Genomic DNA, 24,211 nt, shown 5'->3' on the forward strand with positions numbered 1-24,211 from the left:
TTTTAGATTTGTTCAGCATACTCTATGCATATTCTTAAATGAAACCCATACACCATACTCAAGACATATTTAGACTGTGTACAGAAAATATATAGAAGTATCTCTTTTGGCTTTTACATATTAATACTTCAAAGTATTAAAGCATTCTTACTATTTCTGAGAATTTTACTAATAAGGTAATAAATGCCTCATCTTCAAAGTATTGTTAGTGATCAGGAACTACATCCCCAAATTTAAACATTTAGTGTTTCAAGCTTCTTCTTTTACAATTTACAAATCTCTTTACAATTTACAATTGTGAAGTTTACAATTATGTGCAAATCACAATTTACTGCTACCTTCCATTTAGTTAGGTAATTTGGTTTATTTTCAACTGCATGTATCTAAAATCTAATCACACAGCTATAGCAAGATGTATCCTCAGGCAAAGTGAGAGGACAAACAGTCTTGTTTAAGACATGAAGAAACCACACACTAAATAAAAATAATATAATTTGGATTATTAAATCTTCCTGGTCTACAAGAAGAATTCAGTCACAAACCCAGAGGGCCATTTAAAATTGAAGAGCATTTATACAGAAGATCCATGGAAACCACAAAACCCTTTCTCCTGATTCTTTTCAGCTACCAAGCTTTCAGCTATCAAACCCACATCTTTTGAGAAGACATCAAACAGTTTCCCAAAAGGAATTTTTTCAGACATGAAAAGCATAGATGCAGGTTTCGAATTCCTCTAAAGACCTCTGTGGTAAAGGAAGGGACCTTGTGTTTTAATTTGGTTCCTATTTTAAAATATTTTGATTTTTTTTAAATAGTTCTAGTATTTTTAGGGTTTGCCACAGGTCATAAATTGAGGAGGGAGCATCTCTTAAAGTTAAGAAAAAGTAGTAGACATGATGTTCATTCACACTGATGCTGCTTTCAATCATAGAGAAAACCATCTGGAAGCAGTCAGATAAAGCCAGCACAAGGCACAGACGTTAAAATCCTAAAATATAACCTCAGTGCTTTGACACAGAGATCCTGAAGGCACACATTTTTGCTTTATTTACCAAGACTGCACAAGGCAACATTGCAAATAAATGATTATGTACAAGGTGCCTGTGTAAGTTAGACATGTACCTTTTTAGTTTGGGGTTGTTTTTCTTTCTACCCTTGTATTGTCTTTGTTCACAATTACTTCCTGAGGAAAAAAAAATCTTAGTCCTTATACAGAGCAGCAGGGCAGAATACAATGTTTCCCTCAACAATTAAATTGCAGTCCACAAAGACTACAGTCTGAAAATTTATGCATCAGAAATCTAAAATGTGAGGCTGCAAAATATAGGTCAGGTGAAAAATTCAAAATACAAAGATAAAACATTTCAATTTTTTTTAATCATAATTTTTTCTGCATCTCTCTTGCATAATCACTTCTAAATCTTAAGTTTATTTTCCTTTTCAGAATAAGAAGACATAGCAAAAAAGTTGTCCTCTTCCATGAATGAAAATCCAGGTAGCAGTTGGAACATGCAACTATTCTACATGCAACCACTACTTACACCTTCATAAACTAATACAAAGAGAAAATAGTGGAAATCCAAAATCCATTTATTTGATTAATTGTGAATAACTTCTCTCCTTGACTTTTTTTGGTGGTATTCCAACATTTTTAAGCATATTTCATTACCTCCTATCTTTTTTCCCTCAGGAATCCTTAGTTATGACAGCTTTGCTTCCACGTATTCCAATTTGTAACATATTCCTGAATTTTGATGGGATTGGGTGATTTTTTTGTCATTTATTTTCAGGCCATTTCATCTTTGTGGTCCATCCAATATGAATGCTAAAAGGATACAGAGTCAGAACAAGAGGAAGAAGTCCTTGCGGATTTTCAAAACTGACCTAGGTGAGAACCTCAGCTCACTTTTAAGTTGGATCTGCTTTGAAAGGAGAGTAAAACTTGATGGTTTACAGATGTTTCTGCCAATCTTATTTTTTCATGACAATATAATTAACTTATTATTCATTGTTATCTTTTCAGGCTTATGAGAGTCCATCCATACCAGCTGTCAATGCTGAGAGAAGGCTCCTTTCAACCACTGCTCTTCTGGTATATATGAATATGTAATTTGAAACATATGTACTACTCAAAGTGGACTAATTCACAGGTGAATGAGCATAGCTTGAAATTTCCTAAATTTTCAAATTTATTCTGAATATTTTTCAATAGAAACATATTTCAAATATTTTCAAACCTCAAATATACTTGCAATATAAATTTTCAAATAAATTCTGAGTCCTTAAAAAATAAGAATAAAGTCTGACTTCTTTAGAACAGTGCAATGCATTATCAAAATATAACCAAGATAGGAGACAATGAAACTCAGAAGGAGACCCTGCTCCTCATCCCACCAACAATGCTGACACCTGTGGCTGTAGCCAGCCAAGAACAGCTGAAACCAAGGAGAAATTTATGCTATGTATGAACCCCATTATTGTGTTTAATGGGTTTTTAATCCATTACTTATCCAAGTGCCTTATCTTCACTTGCTTCCATCAAACTCCATGTGACATGCAGACTTGCTCAATTTTGTACTACACAACTGCATTATTCTTTTTCAGAAACTAATCTACCCTGTAAGAACCTTAGCGAAATTTCATCCCTGAAGTTTTCAAAAAGGAAAAAGCCAACTTTTTTGGTTTTTTGTGGAGAAAATATCACATTAGGATTTATGCAATGTTATCCATTTCTACAACTTCGAATTTTTCATCTTGACAGATATGCAGGTAGCCAAGAACTTAAAATTTAGCAAGAAGCTTTTATTAAATGTAACAAGCAGCAGGGAAGCATTAGAACATGCTGAAAATAACTTATTTTTTAGATGGTTTTAAGACTTCTGGCTTCTTTCTGGAACACTTTCTCTTTCACAGTCCATAGGACGTAATTCAATCTGCTAATCTAGAGGCAGCAAGGAGTATTCTTTTTAAATTTTTATATTAGAAAAAAATATTATGGATTAGCCTGCTGTTAACCCATAGAAAGTACTGTTCAATTAATGACTTGACTCCACAAAACTATGCAGATTTATTGACAAAAATTCAGGTTGACATTTTGTCCTTAATTCACCCTATTAAAAAGTAAGAAACAAAGGTACAATTGTATGAGTTCATGAATGTCAACCCTGATTTTTAACTTCAATGTTGTGGGGTTTTGCCGTTGTCAGTCTTCGTATTACTAAGGTGAGCTATGGAAAATCTTTTATGTGTGATGATGGCACGAACATTTGCTTTTCCCTATTTTTTAAAAGCTGACATACACAGAAATCTATTTCTGGTGATCCCTATCCCAGATTTTAACCTGAAGCAAAAAGAAAGGTTTTCCATCATTTATAAAAAGGTCAAAAGTAAGTTTTAAAAAAAATCAGAGGGCTTTTTTGAGCTTTCAACCGGAAGTGATCATGAAACTGAAAGAAAAGGAAAAGCAGGGATAGAGTTATTTTTATAAACATTAATCAATAAATATTAAACAACAAAAGCTATAGAAACTATGTGTCATTTCCATAAAGTTATGAACATGGAAAAAATAGATTTGAAAAGGAATAAACAGCCATCTTCACAAAACTGTAAGAGCACCTCATTGCTCAGTTTTCTGGGTCAAAAGGCTCCCCAGCTTTGCTAGGTACAATAATTATTTATTTAGCAATGCCAGAACCTCAGAAGGAAATGTTCTCTCTAGTTGGAAAACACTCTCTTAGAAGCATGAAGAGAGAATATGGATAATTGGTTGCTTCTGCAACATCTCTAATGGAAGACTGAGATGCACAAGTAGACAAGTTTAACACTATTCTTGTATGACAAATAACTTGAGTATGATAATCCACATTAAACAGCAAAAAATGCCTTACCTATAAGTAATAGCCAGCATGGGTTAGCTATTCTGCAAATAACAGAGGTTGTGATTTGCCCACAATTCCTGCTCCTTATCTTTTGGATTAATGAGAAAGAGCTTTAGAGACATTAGGAATTCCAGATATGGAATTCCAGTGTGGAAATGAACTCTCCCTGTAAAGGTACCTTTTTTTTTCTGGCAAGGTCTGCAAGTTCATCCAATACGAAGAAGCGGCAAGATTGTGTGACTGACCACTCAGGACTTTTTTTTTGACATTGCTCACAAATATTGAAAAGTAAACACAAATGGTCTTCTGTAATCATAGTTGTCTTACCTCATAATTAGTAGCTAAAACAATACTAGGTATCTCTTTTTATCAATAGATAAATAAGTCAGGTATCTCGTGTGCTCAAGTTTTCTTTCACAGAAAACCTCACCAATGTTCACTCTCTGATGAATTTAAAATCCTGGATGATTCTCTGAGTACTAAGTGTAATCCAATAATAATGGCATTACCCCTTTGTCTGAATGAGTACTCAATCAATACAGGCATGAAGCTTAACCTGGACATTCTATTTTACTAAGGTATATTAGATATTATATATTGAAATTATTTAAATCTGCATCATTAAAATTACAGAATATTTACCAAACTTTATTTTTAAGTAGCAATGAGCAGTATTTTCAACCTATGAACCAAAATATTCTTGTGACTAAATATGTGTAACTCCCACTGAAAATCCAATGTGAGTGCATGTGTTTCAGAGCAGAAGGTGGCCTAATTTTATGTTATGTTTTATATAGTAAGGTGGTACCTGAATAAAAATACCTGCAGGATCAGCAGCCAGTTTCTACAAGACTCATAACATTTCCAAACACTGAAGGCATATTTGGAACACATTAGTTTCAAAGTCTCTTCTGTCAGAATTTGCTTGCATAATGAAACACAGGAGTTTCTTATGAGACCAATGAGACTGTAGAAATTCAGCAGCAAATAAGGGTTGAAAAATGGAAATATTGTTAGGAAAAATCCTTGGTTTACTAGTAACAGAATTGTAGGGCAGGAATGAACATCAGGAGATCATCTTGTCCACTCAAAAGCTCTGAGTCAGGGTCACAGTAAACGTCTGTCATGACTGGCTTGGCCTTTTCTAATCTATGTTAACAAATTGCTTGGGACAGAGTTCCCACAGCCTTCCAGGGAACCTGTTTTAATTGTCAACTATTTTCACAGGTTGAAATATTTTCCTAATATTAACCTATTTACCCCTTGCTGCAATTTAAGCTTATTATTTGTTGCATGATTTTCACTTTAATGCCTTTTCATTTGGAATTTTCAATGAACATTAACTTGAGTCAACCACATTTCCAGTGATGGGTTTCAAGTACTTAGGATGTACAATGTCAGGAAGATCAGTGGAACTTTATGTATAATTTTCCATGGTGTCTCAACTCAAAACCAAGTGAATTAATCTAATGCAGCTTTTCCTCCCAAGACTTTTAAGCCCTCCTTCCAAACAGACATAAACCAGAGATTATCACACATATTTGACAGGAAGTATGCATAGAATAAGCCAGGTCTAAAACTGGATTTGCAGCAATTATACATAAATATGCTCCAACATATTTAATGTAATATGCATATCTGTGGACTTCACCAAATTTGTTTGTCCAAGGAATATAATTTAATTTCCTTGAATTTTACCATTCATTAATAAAGAAAAATACTATGAAACATTAAAATTTAAAATTCTGTATTTTAAATTCTGTATTAACATTTAAAATTCTGTATTTAAAACTATCACTGCTAATATATATACATATGTGCATAAAATATATATATTTGTGTTTTATTGCTAGTTTATTTTAAGATAAGCCATATTTTAAGATAAACATTTTTTGTTTCAGCATTTAGTTTTGGAATCTGATAATATCTTTTAGCCAAAATTACTTTATGGAAAAATGGCAATGTATTGGTAAATGCAGCACCTACTATGTCCTATACCACACTATAATTTAAATGCACAGTGATTGTGCTCTACTGCAGATATTATCAGACTATTTATTGCACAATCCTATATTACACTAGCTGGCTGCCTGCAGCCATTTCTGTGACATTGCAGTTTATCAGTCTGCACAACATACTTCATAAATCTTTATGACTTATGTTTTCTTGCAACATCAGGGCTTTCATTACAGTTAAGCTGGATGTATACAGGTGCCTACTTAAGACAAGTGTCCTGTAACAAACTTTAAGTCCTAGCTTCCTCACAGAAAAATTTTTGTAAGAAAGAATTTGTATCTAATGTGACTAATTTTTCTCACTAATTAATGAGTACAATCATCTACTATTAAAAGTCAGATATTCTTTTCTGTAATTGTGGTGGATATAATTTCATGCAGATGGGAATGCTTAGTTCTTTGTCCATACAATTAAAATAAGCATACTTGAAAAGATCTTATGCATTTATCTTTACAGCATTTTTGCATAATCAAGTTTAATCTGTATGACACCAGAGAATCTTATGAGAAAATATTTAGTTCTTTCAAATCTGATAAAGTTCCCTATAAAGCCCCCATTGGAGTCTGAATATATTATCTTCTAAAAATCCTTGAACTTGTAAAATTTCCAATCAGCATTTTACATTTTGCCTGGAGCAGCATATCAAAGCATGGAGCATTTTATCAAGCTCACCCACCCTCTAACTTACCCTCTACAATTATGTATATGAGTAGCTCAAGTGCTAAAAGCTACTGAGGCAAGGGACAGTGTGACAAGAATTCTGAATTTCCAGGAAATACCTAGATGTGAACTCAGGATAAAAGCAGCTGAAAATTCAATCTAGTACACAGTTCTGCAGATCAGCGTGTTGCAGTTCAAGCCTTTCAAAGCTGAAAATATCATAGAATTAATTTCTGAAAGCTTGCAATCACCATAACTACATAACTCATGTAGTTAAAATTTCTATACCAAACCCATCATTTCCTCATTAAATGCCCAGGTATCACTCAGGTGTGGTAATTTTCTTTTTTTTGGCTATATTGGTCAATAGCCATAGCATAGAAGAGTTTCAGTTGAATGAGTCTAAGTGACTTGCTATGCTGTTAAATACCTTGCTTACATAGTGTAACATATGTTTCTTCTGCAATAATCATAACCCATTTCTTTTCATCTATACTAAGTAGCTCAGACACTGTTCTTTAAAAAAAGAGGATAAAACTTCACCTTTTACCTCAATATCTCTCAAAGATTTGGTATTATTATATTTCTATTCTGAGCAGTGCCAACATCATGTGCACCTTGCCTGTACCTTAGCCAATGAAGTTATGACAGCTACAAAATCCTTTTTCTACCTTGATTTTGACATGCTCCAGAAATCAGTTCACATCAAGGAGGATCCTGTCCTCTGGGGATCATTCACTTTAAGTATTTGGTAATGCATTCAAATTGACTTAAAGCATTTGCTAGTGCTTTCAGGTCAGTTTTGAAGAATAGTATTACCAACTTCTCCATGAGAAGGAACTTTTGGAATTTTGATTCATAAGCCAGATGAAGTGGAACTACAAGCAAAGCAGAGGGCTCTGTTACCCTCTTTGTGTTAGTGGCTCCACAAGTCAATCACTCACACTGAAGGTGGAGCAAAAAAGCTCTGATCACTTCTCCTGTTTGATGAAGAGTTGGCAGGAAAATTCCTCCATGCTCTGGCACCATACCCTGGCAATCCAGTGCTGTCAGCAATGAATATTTATATGGCCTATGCAAAGTGCAACAACTTTCTCAGGATACCAATGACAATATATTGCTATTCCATACTACTCCATATTCCAGTGGACCTCCATACTCTTTTAATATTTTCATTTTACTGGAAATTTTCTTGTGTAGAACAATTAATCTAAACCTGAATTAAATGTTGTCTGTGACCAAAGATAATTTTATCCCCATGTGATGGAAATAAAATTGCCTTCAAGTTGAAATTCAGTAAAAAGAATTAATGAAAATGTTTCTCTCATCACAATGTTATACCCTTTTCCACTGCAGACCTTTCAGTTACATCCTTGACTCCATCTGAACGTATATCAGCATTTAAGACTGATCATGCTAAATAGCACATAATATCAGTGTGTTCTTGAAGCATCAAAACAAATTCCAAGTACCCTTAGGTTCTGTCTCTGCTTTTAATTTGTGATATACAGACTTAAACTTCTTGTTTTGTTTTTAAGCTTCTCTTTTTCATTATCTCTAGCTTTTATACCTCAAGGGGCAGAATTGTTCTGCTTGCTCTCGCTAGGGTTCCTTCCAGCATTTTAATTCTTTTTGTTTGAGTGGGATTTTTGGTTGATTTTGTTTGGTTGGTTTGGGGTGGTTTTTTTTGTTTGTTTTTTTCAGAACTTGCCTAAGTTGGTGGGCTGATAAGACAGACCACAATCTGCCTACAATGATCAGCATTTCTGTATTACTTGTGTTGTGTCATCTTTGAATGACAGTTACTAAAACTGTCTTCAGAAGCAATGTAGCAATGTTCAAAATATTAGCTCTATAATTAAATCAAACTAAATTTTCAAAAAGGCTGTTACCTTTAGATTATTTTAATATCCAATATAATGATACAATAATTTATTTTAATGTTGTGAATATAAGCCTTACTTTGGTGAATAAAATGAACACAATAGCTGGAAGGGAAACATGGCTTTTCTTACATTCAATTATAATTTATTAAATGCAAAAAATTTAGAAAGGCTATATTGCTGAAATAGCTTTTCTCCTTCCTGGGAATATGACAAATATTGAAACAAGAAACATGGGAATAGTGTTTTGCAGATAGTATCTAAGAAATATCACTACATTCTCTTTAAGGTCCTTCCCAACCCAAGCTATTTGATAAAAACGGTGTTACACACTTTGTTTTTAGTAACTTACAGTATGGAGGTGATAAGCAGCCTTGAGAATACATGATTGCAAAAATTTACTGCACAATTTTAAAATTATCTAATAATTTACATTTCTATTCTTCCCATATCTAAAATAAGAAATGTTGATTACAATATCAGAAATGTGAGATAAACCTCCTGATGAATGACCCTACCCACATCAAAATATTCTGTCCTGTAAGCAAAGGATACAATCAAGTACTTAAATTATAGCCAACTTCCTGGAGCAGATTCTCAGAGAGACTGTTGGCTCACCATGCCATGGTTCACCCAGCTGGTGAAAACCTTACTTGGAGGGAGACATCATTTTCACTTCCTCTGCAATGACCCAATTGGGTCTATGCTAATAGTAAAGAGTGAACTAGAGAGATCTCCTCAAGGCTCCTGAGAATTCTGCCCTGTGGCAGTTCCCATTTAATTCAACATACTCAAACCACAGAGAATTTTTAAGAAAAAGACAGATGATCCCTTGGGATAATCAGGTCTAAATTTATATTTTATAGAGGAAGTTTGATATGTTCTCTGTGGGAAGGAAAGATGGGCTTTCACGGATCAAAATTCTATGAGTTAATTTTTAAGAGCATATCATGAAGAAGAAAACAATGGATTGCAAATGATACTTTACATCTGACCTCTTTCTCTCTCCCTCTCTCTCAATCACTGTTCTGTACCAGAAGAAATGGATTCATGAGAGCCAGCACTAATGAAAAATGCACTAGAACTTAACTGCATTTCAGAGCTACTGGTGTCAAGGGGACAAGTAATGTCTCTGTCTGTCACAATGTAAATTATTTTGCTTCATGTGATTCAGTCTGAAGATTCAGAAAATGGCATGGCCAAAAATATAGCATATTTGCCAAACTTGATGTTTAACAAAGTATTTCTAAGGGTAGCCAAATGTTGATCCCCCATTACACTGCTATCACGCTGCAATAAATTGTAGGCAGCTTGTTACAAATGATAGGGGACATTGACAAAGATCATTTTCTGAAGACCCTTTCAGCCTCAGGAATATTAGAAAGCACTTTTTTTATTCTAGGGTTTTTCTCTGGACATAATCATTATTTAAAAACTAAATATAAGAAGTCTTTGGTCTTTATAACTGGAATTTTTTTAGTATCTCCATTATGGTGCAAAAATATCACGTGGCAGTTTCTAATGACATAATGCAGATTGCTGTCTGCAACTCATATTCAAGACACAGCCTGCTTTATTGTTAACTTACTCAGTAAAAATTTCCCTATAATCAATTTGTGACAGAAGTCAACATTTCCTGCCAGGCTCTCTCAGGACTCTCTCAGCAGTGAGGCAAACACAGCAACAGATCCATTTGCCCCCATGTGTTGGTTTCCAGCTTGTCAGATCAAGCAGCTAAATGTTCATCCTGAGAAAAGCAGGGCTAACGCTGTGAACAAAGCACTAAGTGGGTGCCATGACCCCTGTGGAATCATGCAAGTCTGTAAAATCCCCTCTCTGCAAGGCAAGAGCCTCATCACAGCACTAGTCGACAATAACAGAAGGAGAGGATTTTCTTGTATTTGAAAGTTTTGTGTGCTTTCTCCATTTTGCAGTGAAAGGATTTAGCATAATTCAGTGTCTCAAAGATACTTAGCTACTGTTTACCTGGGTGCTGCTGATTAATGTTTAGGTAGCTGAGAGAAATCATGAGCTTGGGAACGAACATGAAGAGCTGCTGCCACACTCCCAAGGAGAGGGGGAGGATGCAAGGGCAGCACCACCACACCTTGCAGGAGCTCAGGGGGCAGCCTGTTAGTCACCACTAGACCACAAACACAGCTCACTTGGAAGACCCTTTTCATTGCTGCTTTTAAGACATTGCTCTGTACTCTGGAAGCATATGTGTGATATACAGAAACTTGCCCATAAGCAACCTCACATAGAAGAGCAGACACCCAGACACATATCTGCCTGTAGACATCCATTAGCAGATTAGAAGAGTTTGACCAAACTGCCCCCATTCTCAACGATGTACTTCAAGCTCTCCTCTGTGTGCAGGTTTAAAGGACAGTTAAGACATTTCAAAATATGTGAAATAGGAAATCAGCTTTCTCATTCTAAAATTATTCTTAACTCTTCAAGTTATTTAAGGTTAAAAATAGTAAGAGGAGGGAATGGAAGCCAGTGATATTGACTGTAGGTACTCTGTGTGTGCTGCTGAAAACTGCTTCAATTTGCCTCAGTTATGATTTTTTTAGCTATAGTACTAAGGCTACAACTTTGAATACAAAGCAAAGGGCACAATCCATTCTGAAATTGCTGCTAAACCTAGATATACATAAGGTAGATTTTCTAACAGCCTCACAATTTTAAAAAGAACATTTTAAAAAGCTTATCAAAATATGTTACATAAAAAATAAGATGAAGTTCAACAGAGACAGTGACATCAACTGTTATCTGTTTTGCTGTTACTTCTGCAACCTTATTTATGCCCATCAATATTTTTTCATGACAGATATGGGATATTGGACTCTGTAATCTTGCCATATTAGTTATCTTGCAAGACATTCTTTGAATAAAAGAGGTGGGAGAACATTAGGAGATATATTTGTACCTAACCTTGAGATAAAACTTAATTATCTGTCTCCTTATCACCAATCTCTGGCCCAGCTAGCAGCTTATTTATTTTTTATTTTAAATGTTTAGAATGCAATTGTGCTCACTAGTTATCTTATTAAAAATGAAAGCAATCTGATTTTTTTTCCTGACACTCTAGGAAGAAATGATTTTACAGAATATCTTTCAGAAGTATTTTCTGCTGGTCTGTACTTCTGTCTAATCTGTATGGGCACAGAGCATCACATGAAAAATGCATGCACATAGCAGGCACAAAACCTAACACTACCTGTGCCTCAGCTTGGGCTGATAAGAAGTTCTGTACTTTGCAGTAATAGCTGAATCTTGCCTGCCCCTTTGCCTTTGCTGGCAAAATCTGCCTTCAGATGAGTCAGAAGCTAAACTCTGCCAGGTTTAACAAATGTCCACAGAGGATGAACAGATAGAATTATTTATTTCTATTAAGAATACCACAGAGTATATTTTACAGGAAGTAATTTCATTATCTGTTGAAGTGCTAAGGTTCAGAATTTCAATACACAAAACTCAATGATGCATTAATTTGATCCACCTCATTAGCATCCAGGCACATTTTGAGAAAAATTGAGCCAGAATTGTTACAGTTGGTTCCAGTCATCAAAGTGATAGGCCCTCGGGGGTTTAACTCTGTAATTAACAGATAATATATATTTCATGAATAATATAGAGAATAAAATATATATACTCTATGATGTACAGTGTACATAATGTATCTCATAATACATGATTAACATATAAAAAGAGGCAATATTTAAAATCATATTGCCATGAAGTCAAATTAGACTGCACAAATGTTCCAAATTTGATCACTATCTAGAAGAGAGAAAACTTATAAAGAACCACAGCTTTACATAATAGGGTACTTATTGCTACAAAGAAAAGTAGGAGAAAAAGATCAAGGGCACCTCATTTGTCTTGCTTCTGCAAATGAATATGCAAACAGCAGGCAGAGAAACCACAGCAACTCTTACAAGCCTACATCCTTTTCTCCTAACAGGTAAGGTCTCCTTTCAGATATTCTATGCTATTTATTTTCACTATTTCAGTTACTCTTTAGAATGGACCAAGCTTTGTGAAAAAAATGTGGTGAGACAATTTTTATGATTTCTTGGTAAATTCCACATGATAGATTTATGTACTGATTTTTGGCATTAGATCCCACTTCCTGACTCACAAAAGGTACCTCTATGTCTCCTGCAGCAAGGGCATATATAAGGAATACAAAACCACTCACATGTGAACTGGAAACACACTCTATCAAATACAACCTTTACCAAAGAAGACTGAAGGACAACAGCTGAGCACAGAGTTCTTGCCAAACACATTCACATATCTGTATTGCATACTGCTCTAAGTCTATAGAGAAGGATCACTGAAAAACCACCTCTTGTTTAAAAGTGTCTCATAGACTGTACCATTGGCTTCCTGTCACTGACACTCCTGACATATAAAAAAGCCTAACTCCATCTCCATTGGAATAAACTTTATACTATTTAGTTATCTACTGATGTCAAATGGAGACAAATTAACACCCCCTCACCCAAACTCAGATGTTTTCCCTTAAGTACCTGAGGAACAATATGTAAAAAGGCTGGCATTGACTTATAGACACATGAACACTGACTAGTTAAAACATTTCTTATAAATTACTGCCTTGAAATGTAAGCATCCTTAATGGATTTTATGGAAATATTATGACAAAGAATAATTCAGACTTAAATTTTATTAAAATCAGGAAAGGTAAAATGCCCCCCAAAATGATCATTATCATTCTGAAAGAAAAAACAACTACTGAGTTTAGCCTTTTCTTGCTTAAAGTGATTCTTAATTTTACATACACTATGCCTGTTTTCTACATGAAGTGAAACTGATCCTTACTATTTTGAATCTAGTGCTCACCATTGTGAAATTGCATTAGACATTTCAGTGCCTGTGTCTCTAAGATACATGGTGCCCTGTGGGAGAAAAATAGCTTAGAATAATTTTACTTAGCTATTAAACAATTATACCCATGTTCTCTTACAGCTAGAAGGTGGTTTATCATTTCTATTGCTAAACTTAAAATAGCTACTATTTATTTTCACTGTCTGGGAACCTCAACATGACTGGTACAACAAAGATTCTAATTAGAGTCATCTTTCCTCTAACCTGACTGTCTATTGTTTTCCAACTCAAAGGAGATTTGAATTTGAAGAACATACACTATGCTGGGTCTATGTAACTTGTAACAATTTTCTACCTTAATAGTCACATTGCACCATTTGAAAATTGGCAATTATTCATTTTGCCATGAGCTGGTAAGTGAAGGAGTGAAATTCTCATCTCTGAAGAATGGTGTAGTAAATCATGGACTGGCAAAGTCAGGCACTCTCAGTGAAAGACTACCCTCTTGCTTACACCTAACAAAGCTGAGGATCAATACGGCACTCCTTCTCATCACAACACACATTTTATGTTAACTTTAATCAATTTCATCTCTAGAAATTAAGTGTTTTAAAAAGAAGAAAACTGGCTAGTTTTCTAACTAAAATCCTGTTAGTAAAAATCTGACTCTGAAGAATCAGACAGAAGAACTCAATTCCTCCTCCTACAAACTTTTAACAAGCTGTGACACCATCACACAGTCATCTATAAATGCTACTTGCTAAAAAAAAAAAAAAAACACAAAAATTTTGTGTTTAAAATAAAACAATCTACATCTGTTTTAAAGAATACACTGTGGATTTTTTTTTTTTTCACAGAAAATACATAAAAGGTGGAATTGGTATTTCCTGACCTCCACTATAAAACTGAGGTCTTTATGCTAAATTGACCATTCAGACTTGTCCATGATCTGTGGGAAATGAGAGGCACCTCCATAAGACAATTCCTCCTGCCCTCACACAAACATTCAAGATGGACAGGAGGAATTGTTCTCTAGAAGTTCTTTTCCTGCCTCCCTCCTGTATCTGTATAGGGACAATATATAACTTTGGCTAATATGTAATTTTTTGATAGCTAAGCTTAAAAAGGATGAATTAATCTTCTCATGCCTTCGCCTTGAAATCCTGGTTTTGTGGTAAGGTTTTGCCACAGTTTAATTCTTTTTTTCTTGTGCAGACTGACTATTTTGGCTTGCAGTTTCAGCATCTCGGAGGCATCTGGCAAGAACTCCCACTGTCTTACACCTGCAATGCCATCAGAGACACGTTTGAGTCTGCTCCAGAGAGAGCTGACAGGCAGTGCAGACTCCCAGTGGCTCCTGTACAGCATCACATCTCTGGTGGGCACGGAGGAAGGTTGCTATCAGGATATCAGGCTTTCAATACAAGTGTGGGCAAGAAGCAGAGCAGAAGAGATAAAGGTAAAGCACAGTGACTGGTGATTAAATAAGGCTTGGAATCAAGCCAGTTTCTGGTTTGGGGGATTTTTTTTTTTTCCCTCCATAAGACATCAACAGAAACATTTTCAATTCTTCCTGTTCAGATAAAGGTATCTGAACTTAGCCAATACAAGCTCTGCATATTTCCATCTTCTGAGTGGAGTTAACTATCAGCACACAATAAATATTCAGATTTTTGTACACACCTAGGTGGGTCAATGCTGTATGGATGCTATTTATAGTCTATAAAAAGTAAAAAATACAGAAATAAGAACGAGAGTTTGCTTATAATTAATATTTTCTAGGATGAAATTAAAAAAATAATGTAACTAATATTCTATACCTGAGTAGAGGTTGCTTTGGATAAGAAGGTTGGTCACTGTTTTGGCAAGGCTGAGGTTTTTTTGTGACTTGCTTATAAATATTCCTGGCAGTTACTCCAATCCATAGCATAGTAGAGAGTGTAGAATAATGCAGTACAATGCCAACCTAAAAAAAGAGTGGACAAATAAACAACTCAATACATGCATCAGTAAAATAAGAGTTTTATAAGAATCTTACTTCATAAGGAAACAGGCAATTTTTTAAAAATTGAATTTATAAATGCATCTAACAGCTGCATTTAAAACCAGTTATTTAATCCACTATAGACAGTATTATCTGCAACACCAGAAGCAATGTTAGGAAATAGAGATGTAAAAACATTTGTTTTCTAAGAACCTGTTTAATGAAAACATTTTACACCTGGATTTAAAGTGATGTGACTCAGTTTGTGTTGCACTCTTTCTCTTGCATGAGAATGCAATGAGAGGCCAGAATTTTTGCTTGCTATTATGCTATTTCCTTCAACTTTTCAGGAATATCCTGCAGTAGTTCCCACTCTGCTATGCACAGGCAAGGCTGACTTCTGGAAATGGCATCAGTGCTATTTGCACTGATAAATCCAGATTATTTTCAGACATATTTTAAGAAAATTATAAACCTGTCTACAGAATTTAAAAAAAATGACAACTCTTGGCATCTCCCCTTAAAAAGAATTATAAATGCTAATAATGTTATTATCACTTTTCCCCAAGAAACTGGTGTGTTTATCATTGAAAGGAAAACAAAGTACAAACACCTCTAAAATGCTAACATCTTTGTTATTTTAGTAATTGTTATTCATTACTATGGAAGCAGTAATTGGAATTTTATCCAATCTCCAGTGCTTTATTACATCAGCTAAGTCTGCATCTGATTATATAAAATGAGGTTACCTTTGAAGCAATAACCTGACATTTTGCAGTGACAAGTAAAATATTGCTATAATTGGAAAGAACATAAAAGTTTAAGGAATACAGAGAATTGCTGAATAAAGCTAACACAAATCTATTATAATGATTTATATGATTTATTTATAATGATTTATAATGATCTATTATAATGATTTTTGAACCAGTGTTCATTTTTGCTCCACTTAAAACAAAATAATTGATGGGTAAAGAAAAAAAAATTTCTATGCATTTTGTTTCTGTTTAGTATTATAGCTCAAAACTTGAAGGTAGCAGCAAATATCACCAACAAAAAACCCTTTGTAATTTTCTCTGGGACCTGTTTGTCACATTAGACAAGGGAGGATAAAGCCTTCATCACTGCTGCTGCTTGAGGTAAAAGAAGCAGAAATAAGAGAATGAGACAATTGTGTATTATGAGCTGGCAGATGCTGCCAGCTCAGGGACTGGTGCTGTCTGGACTTGGTTCTCAGGCAGCTTGCAGGGTTTCTGTAGGGATGCCCTGAACAGAACCATGAGCAGGGAGGGGAGGCAGGAGGATAAGAAAGAGGGAAGAAAAAGAAGGCAGAAATAATGAGACAGAACTGAAAAAAAAAATCTAGATCTTTAGCTCCTAACCTCTTTCTCATTTCAGCACAGCCCTGCTGCTATATAACTCTGTTTTTCACACAGGTATGTGCAACAATAGGAACAGTTGAAATGAATTCCAGGTCAAAAGGCACCTACATGAGAAATTCTGAAAACACATATGACCATATAGATGGAAATCATCAGCCACTTAAATGAATGTAACACCAAAAATAGTACAACAAAACAATTTTATTGAACTTTCAAGCAGGCAACTGAAATGACTGAAAACATCACGGCCATGCCACACCTGCATCACATTGATCACATTGCTGTTTTTCACAGTGTGCTCAGGTTTCAGTAACTGAGTTACTTCTGCTACATGGAGAAATTGAACAAACATGGAGGAGGCAAAATGTTACCATCCTCTGTACTAACTCTTTAATGATCGGATTTCAGTGATTAGGACAAAACAAAACAAAAAACCCAAATCCCCAACCATTTGCATTTTTTGCTTGAAGGAAACAAGGATTTATCCTGAAGATACAGGACCTCCTTATGACTAACAGATTTGACATGACGCAGCAGAGGTGCGGAATTTGGAAGGGTGCACTGAGCTGTTACACTGAATTCTAGAATTTTTGCTTTTATTCATCCACTCATAACTAGTAAAGGAAGGCTTGTCGCACTCCCCATTGGAAGTTCAGTGTTTCAAAGTGCTGGGTTGTGCTCTCTGCCTCTTCCCTCCCCTTGGCTCCCCACTGATATCAGTTATGTCACAGAGATGCATCGTCCTCTTTGCTGTGCTTGGGGACTGTGACTGCAAGTTCTTTTGTCCCCTCCAGTGGGATCACCTCCTGTTAACTCTCTCAGGCCAGGAAGACACCTGGGCCCTACAGCAGAAATACATGAGATAGCAGCTCATGACACAGGAGGGAAGGATGAGGCTCAACAGGAAGACCAACGTGGCTTTGTTCAGTAAATTTTTCTTGACTCTCTTAGTAAATGCAAACTTGAGGTTATACATGAAAGGTCCAGGGTACAAATTTAGCTTTGTGCATCTTGTTACTGGATTGCTACCTCTGTAAAGCTTCAGAGGCCAAAAACTATATACAAATTAAATACCAAAGTGGTAACTTACAACTATTTCCAGTATTAGCAGAACTTTTGTCTTTCACATAAAATTGTATGGACAGGGTTGAGTTTTCCACACAGAATAAAGGCTTATGATTGGAAATACTGAACTGATGACCCCTATGTTTAAGAAGGTATTCCACTGATGGGCCAAATGGTACAGAAAAAACTGCCAGAATATATGCATTGAAAAGAGCACTGTACCTAAAGCTCTTTAATAACCACAGTTATATGGTAAAAATTTTCTTGTTTTCTTGGATTCATTTTTAACACGTCCTGTGTTCTCAGAACTCTTATCTTTGGGAATAAGCACTAGCCTTTTGAATAGAAGATTATACTTTTCTTCAGTAAGAAGATGCTGTCTGTTTGTGCTCCTTCAATAAATTTCAGTACCCTAGAGATAAGTTAAGTTCCATATGATGCAGTTACCATGGTAATGACCAGAATACACATTTATGCAAAGCATTTTGGCACAAGAGGGTCTCTTGATCAGCTTTAAGTTGCACACAATTTTCTTTATTTTCCCCAAATTTTTAATTTAATTTCTTTTATTTCCTAATTGTAATCATATTTCAGATAAGATTGTACTTCTTAATTCAGTTTTATTTAAAAAAGGACACAGATATGTGTGAACATTCTGATTAAATTTTTAATCCTGCAACAAAAATTATTCTTTTCTGTGAGATGAAGGGGCTCAGGAATTTCTCTGCAGTCTGTAACACTGAAGGAGGTGAATATTTCATAATCTTTAAACATTTAGCATTAGCAAAACCCCATGCTCCCTTCACAAATCTGTTAGTCAGCTTTCTGAGTTGAACTTGTAGGCTGCTGGCTAGTATGGAATGAGCATTGCCTTTCTTGCTGAAGATCTACTGCCTTACAAAAACAAATTCACAAGCAGCTTCACATATGACATTCATCAGGGAGAAGATGATCTGAGCCCTGCCAAAGCTTACATGGAAGCTTTTATTTTATAAACCATATAGAGGTTCCAGGAGATGTGATTGGAGTGATCATGCAATAAAAAAAATAAGATTCTGTCTCTCTCCATAACTTTTCTGCCTCCTGAATCTTGGGTCATGAAGTCCATTCTTCATGCTTCAACATGTTTAACTGATGATTTCATCCCCTAGCATCCATAAATTCATGACTCCCATCCTTTCCTCTAAAGCAGAAGCCACAAAACAGAAATCTTTGAGTACAGAATTGATGCCTCCCACACATGGGGAGTGATCCAATAAGAGTTGTGCCTCCTTCTCTCTCATTCTTTACATGAAAGGAGTGAGCTTCCTTCTGCCTTCTGAAGCAAACTAATCTGAGGCTGGGAGATGGAAGGGCTCACTGGCTGGCTCAAGCCCCTTTCTGGTAGTGTACTGCCCCTGATTTATCCCTGCTGCTCCTAAGACAACCTCTGACTGGCATTAAAGATTTTGCCAGTAAACTCAAGAGTCTGGATTCCACAGCAGCCAACATTCAGTGACACTCAGAATGAGATTCAAGGGAAATCTAAAGAGCCTGTAGATTCATTCACTCAGGAAATGTGCGGAGATGCAATCAACTCTTCTAGACCAACATTTTAACATCAGGATTTCTGTAAATCATAGACACTGTAGAGCACACATGCAAGCGAAAGGTCCATACAAAATCCTCTCTGAAACAGATATGCAGGTTTAAAAGGGAATTTTAGGCTTTTAGATTCCACATAAAAATAAATGTCTGATCATTTCTGAAAAGACTTTTTTTGTGTGACTGTTTCACCTTGAAGGGGATTTGAAAGTTCTTCCAGCTATCACAGAAAATGGGCCTATTTCCATAGCATTAATTCCTGATGTTTAAGACTAACCTGTAACTACACATTTATAGACAGAAGGTGATCCAAATAAAGCTAATTTAGAACCACCTTTTTAGGTTAAATTTAAAGGATAAAAGTTAACTTAGTCTATTATTTCACATTGATAAGTATGCCGCAGTGATTTTTTTCGTGGAAGTTTTAGGGATAGTCACAATAGGAAAGGGGGTGGTTGACTGGCTTTTATGCAACATTTCAGTGATTAGGACAAAAGATACTTGCACTTGCAATCTTCCTCTATGCACTCGGGAAATAAAAAGTGAAAATTGCATTGCTGCAGGTTGAAGTTGTGCTTTGAATTTTAGCAGAATGAAGAATACCTCTGGAATGGCAACTGATGGTGTTACACCTGTGGTATAAGTAACATTTTAGTGCTGCTTGAAGCAGTTACATTTTCACAAATACATTTTAAGCCCCAGTATCAGAGCTTTGGCACGTTGGATATTAAAGCATGGACTAATTGTCTCAGGGTTATCACAGGACACAGGCAGTGGGACTCAGAATTTTGAAAACCTTGCTGTCAGAAAGCAAGAAAGGATCTGGGGCTGGGTATGATGTTCTCAAAGTGAACAGTTTTTCAGCCTCTGTTAGCAGCTATTGGAGCCTTGTCTTAGATTCTTGGACCATTTCCTCCATTAGCTCTGTCTAATCACATCAGACAATTTCTACCAGGAAAGAGACGACAGTCTTTGTCACTTGTGTCTTTCCTATACTGTATCTACTGATGATATTATCAGGTAAATAAATAACTTAATGAAACTGGTCAGCAGACATATAGGGATGGTTCAATTCAGTTTCTCTAAGTGTGCACATTTCTCAGCTGCTCAGGATCTGGCCCTACCCCACAGCAAGAGACAGATGCCACTGATAATGCACTTTATTAAGATACCCCTGTAGTTTATGTGCTACTTATAAAAGGCTATTAATAAGACATTTATCTCAATCAATTTTTCATTATAGCTGTTAATACCACGTTGCTACCATGCAAGCTGCAAAGTAAATAATCAGACAACGACTGAAACAACAGATGGTCATTTGTGACCATGTAATTACATGGCCATGGCTGCCCTACAAACTAATCTGCTACTATCACTTGCAAACTGCAGACAAAGACAATAGTAAGTGATATTTCAAATTGCTAGAGCTTACAAATTAATTATGACACAATACACTAGATATTGTGAGATATTTCTCTCAATCTAATGGACAATTTTGTTATTTAAATGAGTATTATGTAATACACTTAGGTAGAGTTCCCAGGTAGAACATCACAGTGCTTTCAGACCCACATGTGCTGTTTACTGATGGTCATGCACAAGTATACACAAAAGGCTTCCAAAGCACCTCACTGAACACTGTAAGAGTCATAACTCTTACACTAATTGTGCAAGCTTTGCAGTGACTCTGCTGTTGGCTCCTGACTTGCTATTTTCACCCATTCAAGGCATTCTGAAGAACTGGATTTAGTGACAGGCAAAAAATTCAGGAGAACATTGGCTAAACAAATGCTTTACTACAGGAAAATACCAACACCATTCATGAGCCCTGGTGCACTTCTACAAAATCTGAGAGGAAGAAATGTTCAAGGCAAACAAATTGCAACACGCCCTCAACAGACACTACAGAAGATGGCTGAAATGACTCTCTTTACACATTGGACAGACTCAGCCTTTCCATTCAGAGCAGCTGAATCCAGCCCTGTCTGTGCATCTCACCACACCATTGCCCCGAAAATGCTGAGGCAAGAGATGTGAAACAGTCCAGCAGTGCAAACAAGGGTCCATAAATTACAAGTATGCTGGTCTGCAGTGTCTCCTTATGGATCATCCAGTGAAGCCCGGGCCACCCCCAGGCAAACAGTGTATGTATTGCAAAAGTCAAGCAGCAACTTTAGCCCCACACATTCAATCCAAAATATAGGAAGGACAGAAGTATAGAAGCATTCTGGATTTGTAGTTTTCAACTATCCTGTACAGCAGAGAAATATCAAGATTTTCAATGCTTTTCTTTAAAAAAACCAAAACAACAAGAATGAGGCAATCTGAGCCTCAGAGAAGTTAATGCATTGATCACCCTCTGTGAGAAACCAAATGACATATGACAACCAAACACTCAACATTCCCAGTGCTGGCCTTGAAAAGGTATGCTTATAATAGTTTATTTTGAAAAACTTAGGATCCGGGAACAATATAAGAAAAGAAGGAGAACTGCCAATATTATGTTAAGAACTCATATGCAAGTTTCAATTCCATTAGTAAGAATTACTGAGACAAATACTTACAGCTTGACATATAATTGGATATTTAATGCGATTGATTCCACCAGCAAAAACAGCAAATGTGAGAGCAGTATGGAAACAAAAGTTGAGAAGCATGTGCCATCCTTTTCTGCTTATTCGGATTGTGCTGTTGAAAAAAAAGTCACATTTTAAAATTAAAACCCCTAACATATGTATTATAAAGATTACTATTCAGGAAAAACAATTTGATAGAATAAAATTCTCAGATTCTTGAATACGTATGTTGCAATCTACCCATAGGACAGAGTCTGATCTACAAAGCATTGAAATAAATTTTAAAGAAGGTAAAATAAATGGTAAAAATCATAAAATTCTACTGATTTAAAGTTTCCTCTACCAAATCAAGCATTTAAAGTAGAGAACTAAAAGCAAAAGGCTTATTGCATAGCTTCACATATGCAGAACTTTAACAAGACATCTCTAAAGGACTAAATGGAAGCTGAAGATCAGAAGACATTGCATTACCTTCACATAATTAATATTTAGCAGCTTCTACAGCACAATACATTCCTACTCATTTAAATTGCTAATGGTCTTTCACCAGAAGTATGTAGTTAAAATGGCATTTATATTAATTTTTCATATCAAAGAAAACACAAGTTTTCTAAACCCAAAATTTAAAAGACAAAGAAAGTTCCTTTAATCCAGTGACAGTTACCAGTCTTCCAACCAAACTTGGTCTTAAAAGTCATTCTGGGAACTGTAGCTGACCAAAGGGCTGCTCGACAGGAATTTGCCAGAAAGCACCTTAATAGTGCTCATGGTTTTATATGTCGAGTTAGAAATCTTAGGAAAAGTGTACAGAAAATGTAAACATATATGTCAGGAAAGCTCAGAAACAGCTTAGAAGAGGTTGAAATAAACTTGGTTTTGATTTCTCTGGTGTAAATCACAGTGCTGCTGTTATTATCCAACAGTAACTCAAACAATTTTAATTTATCTTTACAGTAAGGTTTATAAAAATTCAAGTGTCATGCCGACCATGTAATATGTGCTTAAAATGGCATTCTTACCTGTGATGGACAATGTAGGTGATAATGGAAGCAAACAGGCACAACAACATAACTGCAGTACATGCATAAACCACAGGGTGCAGAAACTCCCCTGGGTACTGGGGGAAAGACAGCACTGTCTTAAAATCCTGTGGAAAGAGCAAAATGATTTAACATTGTTAGGCATGTGTGGAACTGGGACTTCATTCCAATACGTCCTGTCATTTCTAGCTGTTCCCTTTCAAAGGCAGGAAAAAAAAGATGAACTTTTAATGTAGATACAGTTCATGAATTTGCAATAACAAGACTGCTCCTTCCTCATCTGCATACAGTTTGTTAGACAGAAATTAACCTTTTTGTACAAGAAGACATATCCTAATTAAAAAAAAAGGTCTGAAAAAATACACAGAATATTCCATTTTCCCAGCATTAGCAGTATCTGGTCCTTCTGATAACATGAACTTTATGAGTGTATTTTACTAAGATATTAAGAACAAAATTTCAAATCACCATAAAGGTCTCCAAATGGCATATATATGGCTGCAGAAGAACCATTCAAAGTACGAAATAACCGTGAGAATACACCCCAATTATAAACTGACTCAAATATAATTACCAGTTAATACAACTCCTGTAACCCAGTGACCTTCACATAGTTGGAAGTACTCTACTCCCTATAGTAATTCAAAAGTAACTTGGACAGCTATATTAACAGTAGAGGAAAGATCCATGTGTTCCTTTTGAACATGTTACTGCCTAGTGACACAATTCTTCGTGAAAAACAATGAAAAAACTATCCATATCTTTGTAAAATTAACCTTATCAAATTCCCGTTCTAAATTACATATTTAGGAGAGCTAAATCTGGAGGTGTGATGGATGGAAAGCAAGAGGAGCCCATTACATAAAACAGGATGTCTTCAGACTGTCTGAATTAAATTTGGACTACCTGAACTACAGCAAACATTACATTCCCTGTAATAATGCATTAAGTCACATTTGCTTGTGGCACTACATTCCTGCACACAGATACTAAAATTTATACACAAAACCTATCACCTGAGTGCAAACACAATGTCACCTACATGCCACTTCCCATGTGCAGAGGCACTAGCTCTGCACATAAAAATGAATATACATCCCAGCAGACAAAGCTGAAATCTGAAATAGTACCGAATATGACAATCCAGCAAATTCTAACATTTAAAATATTGGCAAACATTTAAAATACTTTTTTCTTATTTGTCAGTTTTAGGTTCCCTTAGAAGATTCAATACATTACGTTCCAGAGGTGAAATCTGCCCTTAGGAAACTGGGACTGTAATG

The 24,211-nt window shown here is 35.6% G+C and overlaps 1 protein-coding gene across 1 annotated transcript in view; it reads right to left on the reverse strand.

Annotated features, from left to right (window-relative positions):
- LOC132329967 (adhesion G protein-coupled receptor A3-like) overlaps window positions 1-24,211 on the reverse strand; it is a 255,248-nt gene that overhangs the window by 16,731 nt on the left and 214,306 nt on the right. The window contains exons 15-17 of the mRNA XM_059851706.1: window positions 22,908-23,035; window positions 21,877-22,000; window positions 15,118-15,263 (exon numbers count right to left, since the gene is read on the reverse strand). Coding sequence (XP_059707689.1) covers window positions 15,118-15,263; window positions 21,877-22,000; window positions 22,908-23,035 — 398 coding nt within the window. The remainder of the gene's footprint in view (window positions 1-15,117; window positions 15,264-21,876; window positions 22,001-22,907; window positions 23,036-24,211) is intronic.

The sequence above is a fragment of the Haemorhous mexicanus genome, chromosome 7 (assembly GCF_027477595.1).
Source record: "Haemorhous mexicanus isolate bHaeMex1 chromosome 7, bHaeMex1.pri, whole genome shotgun sequence".
Lineage (NCBI taxonomy): Eukaryota > Metazoa > Chordata > Aves > Passeriformes > Fringillidae > Haemorhous > Haemorhous mexicanus.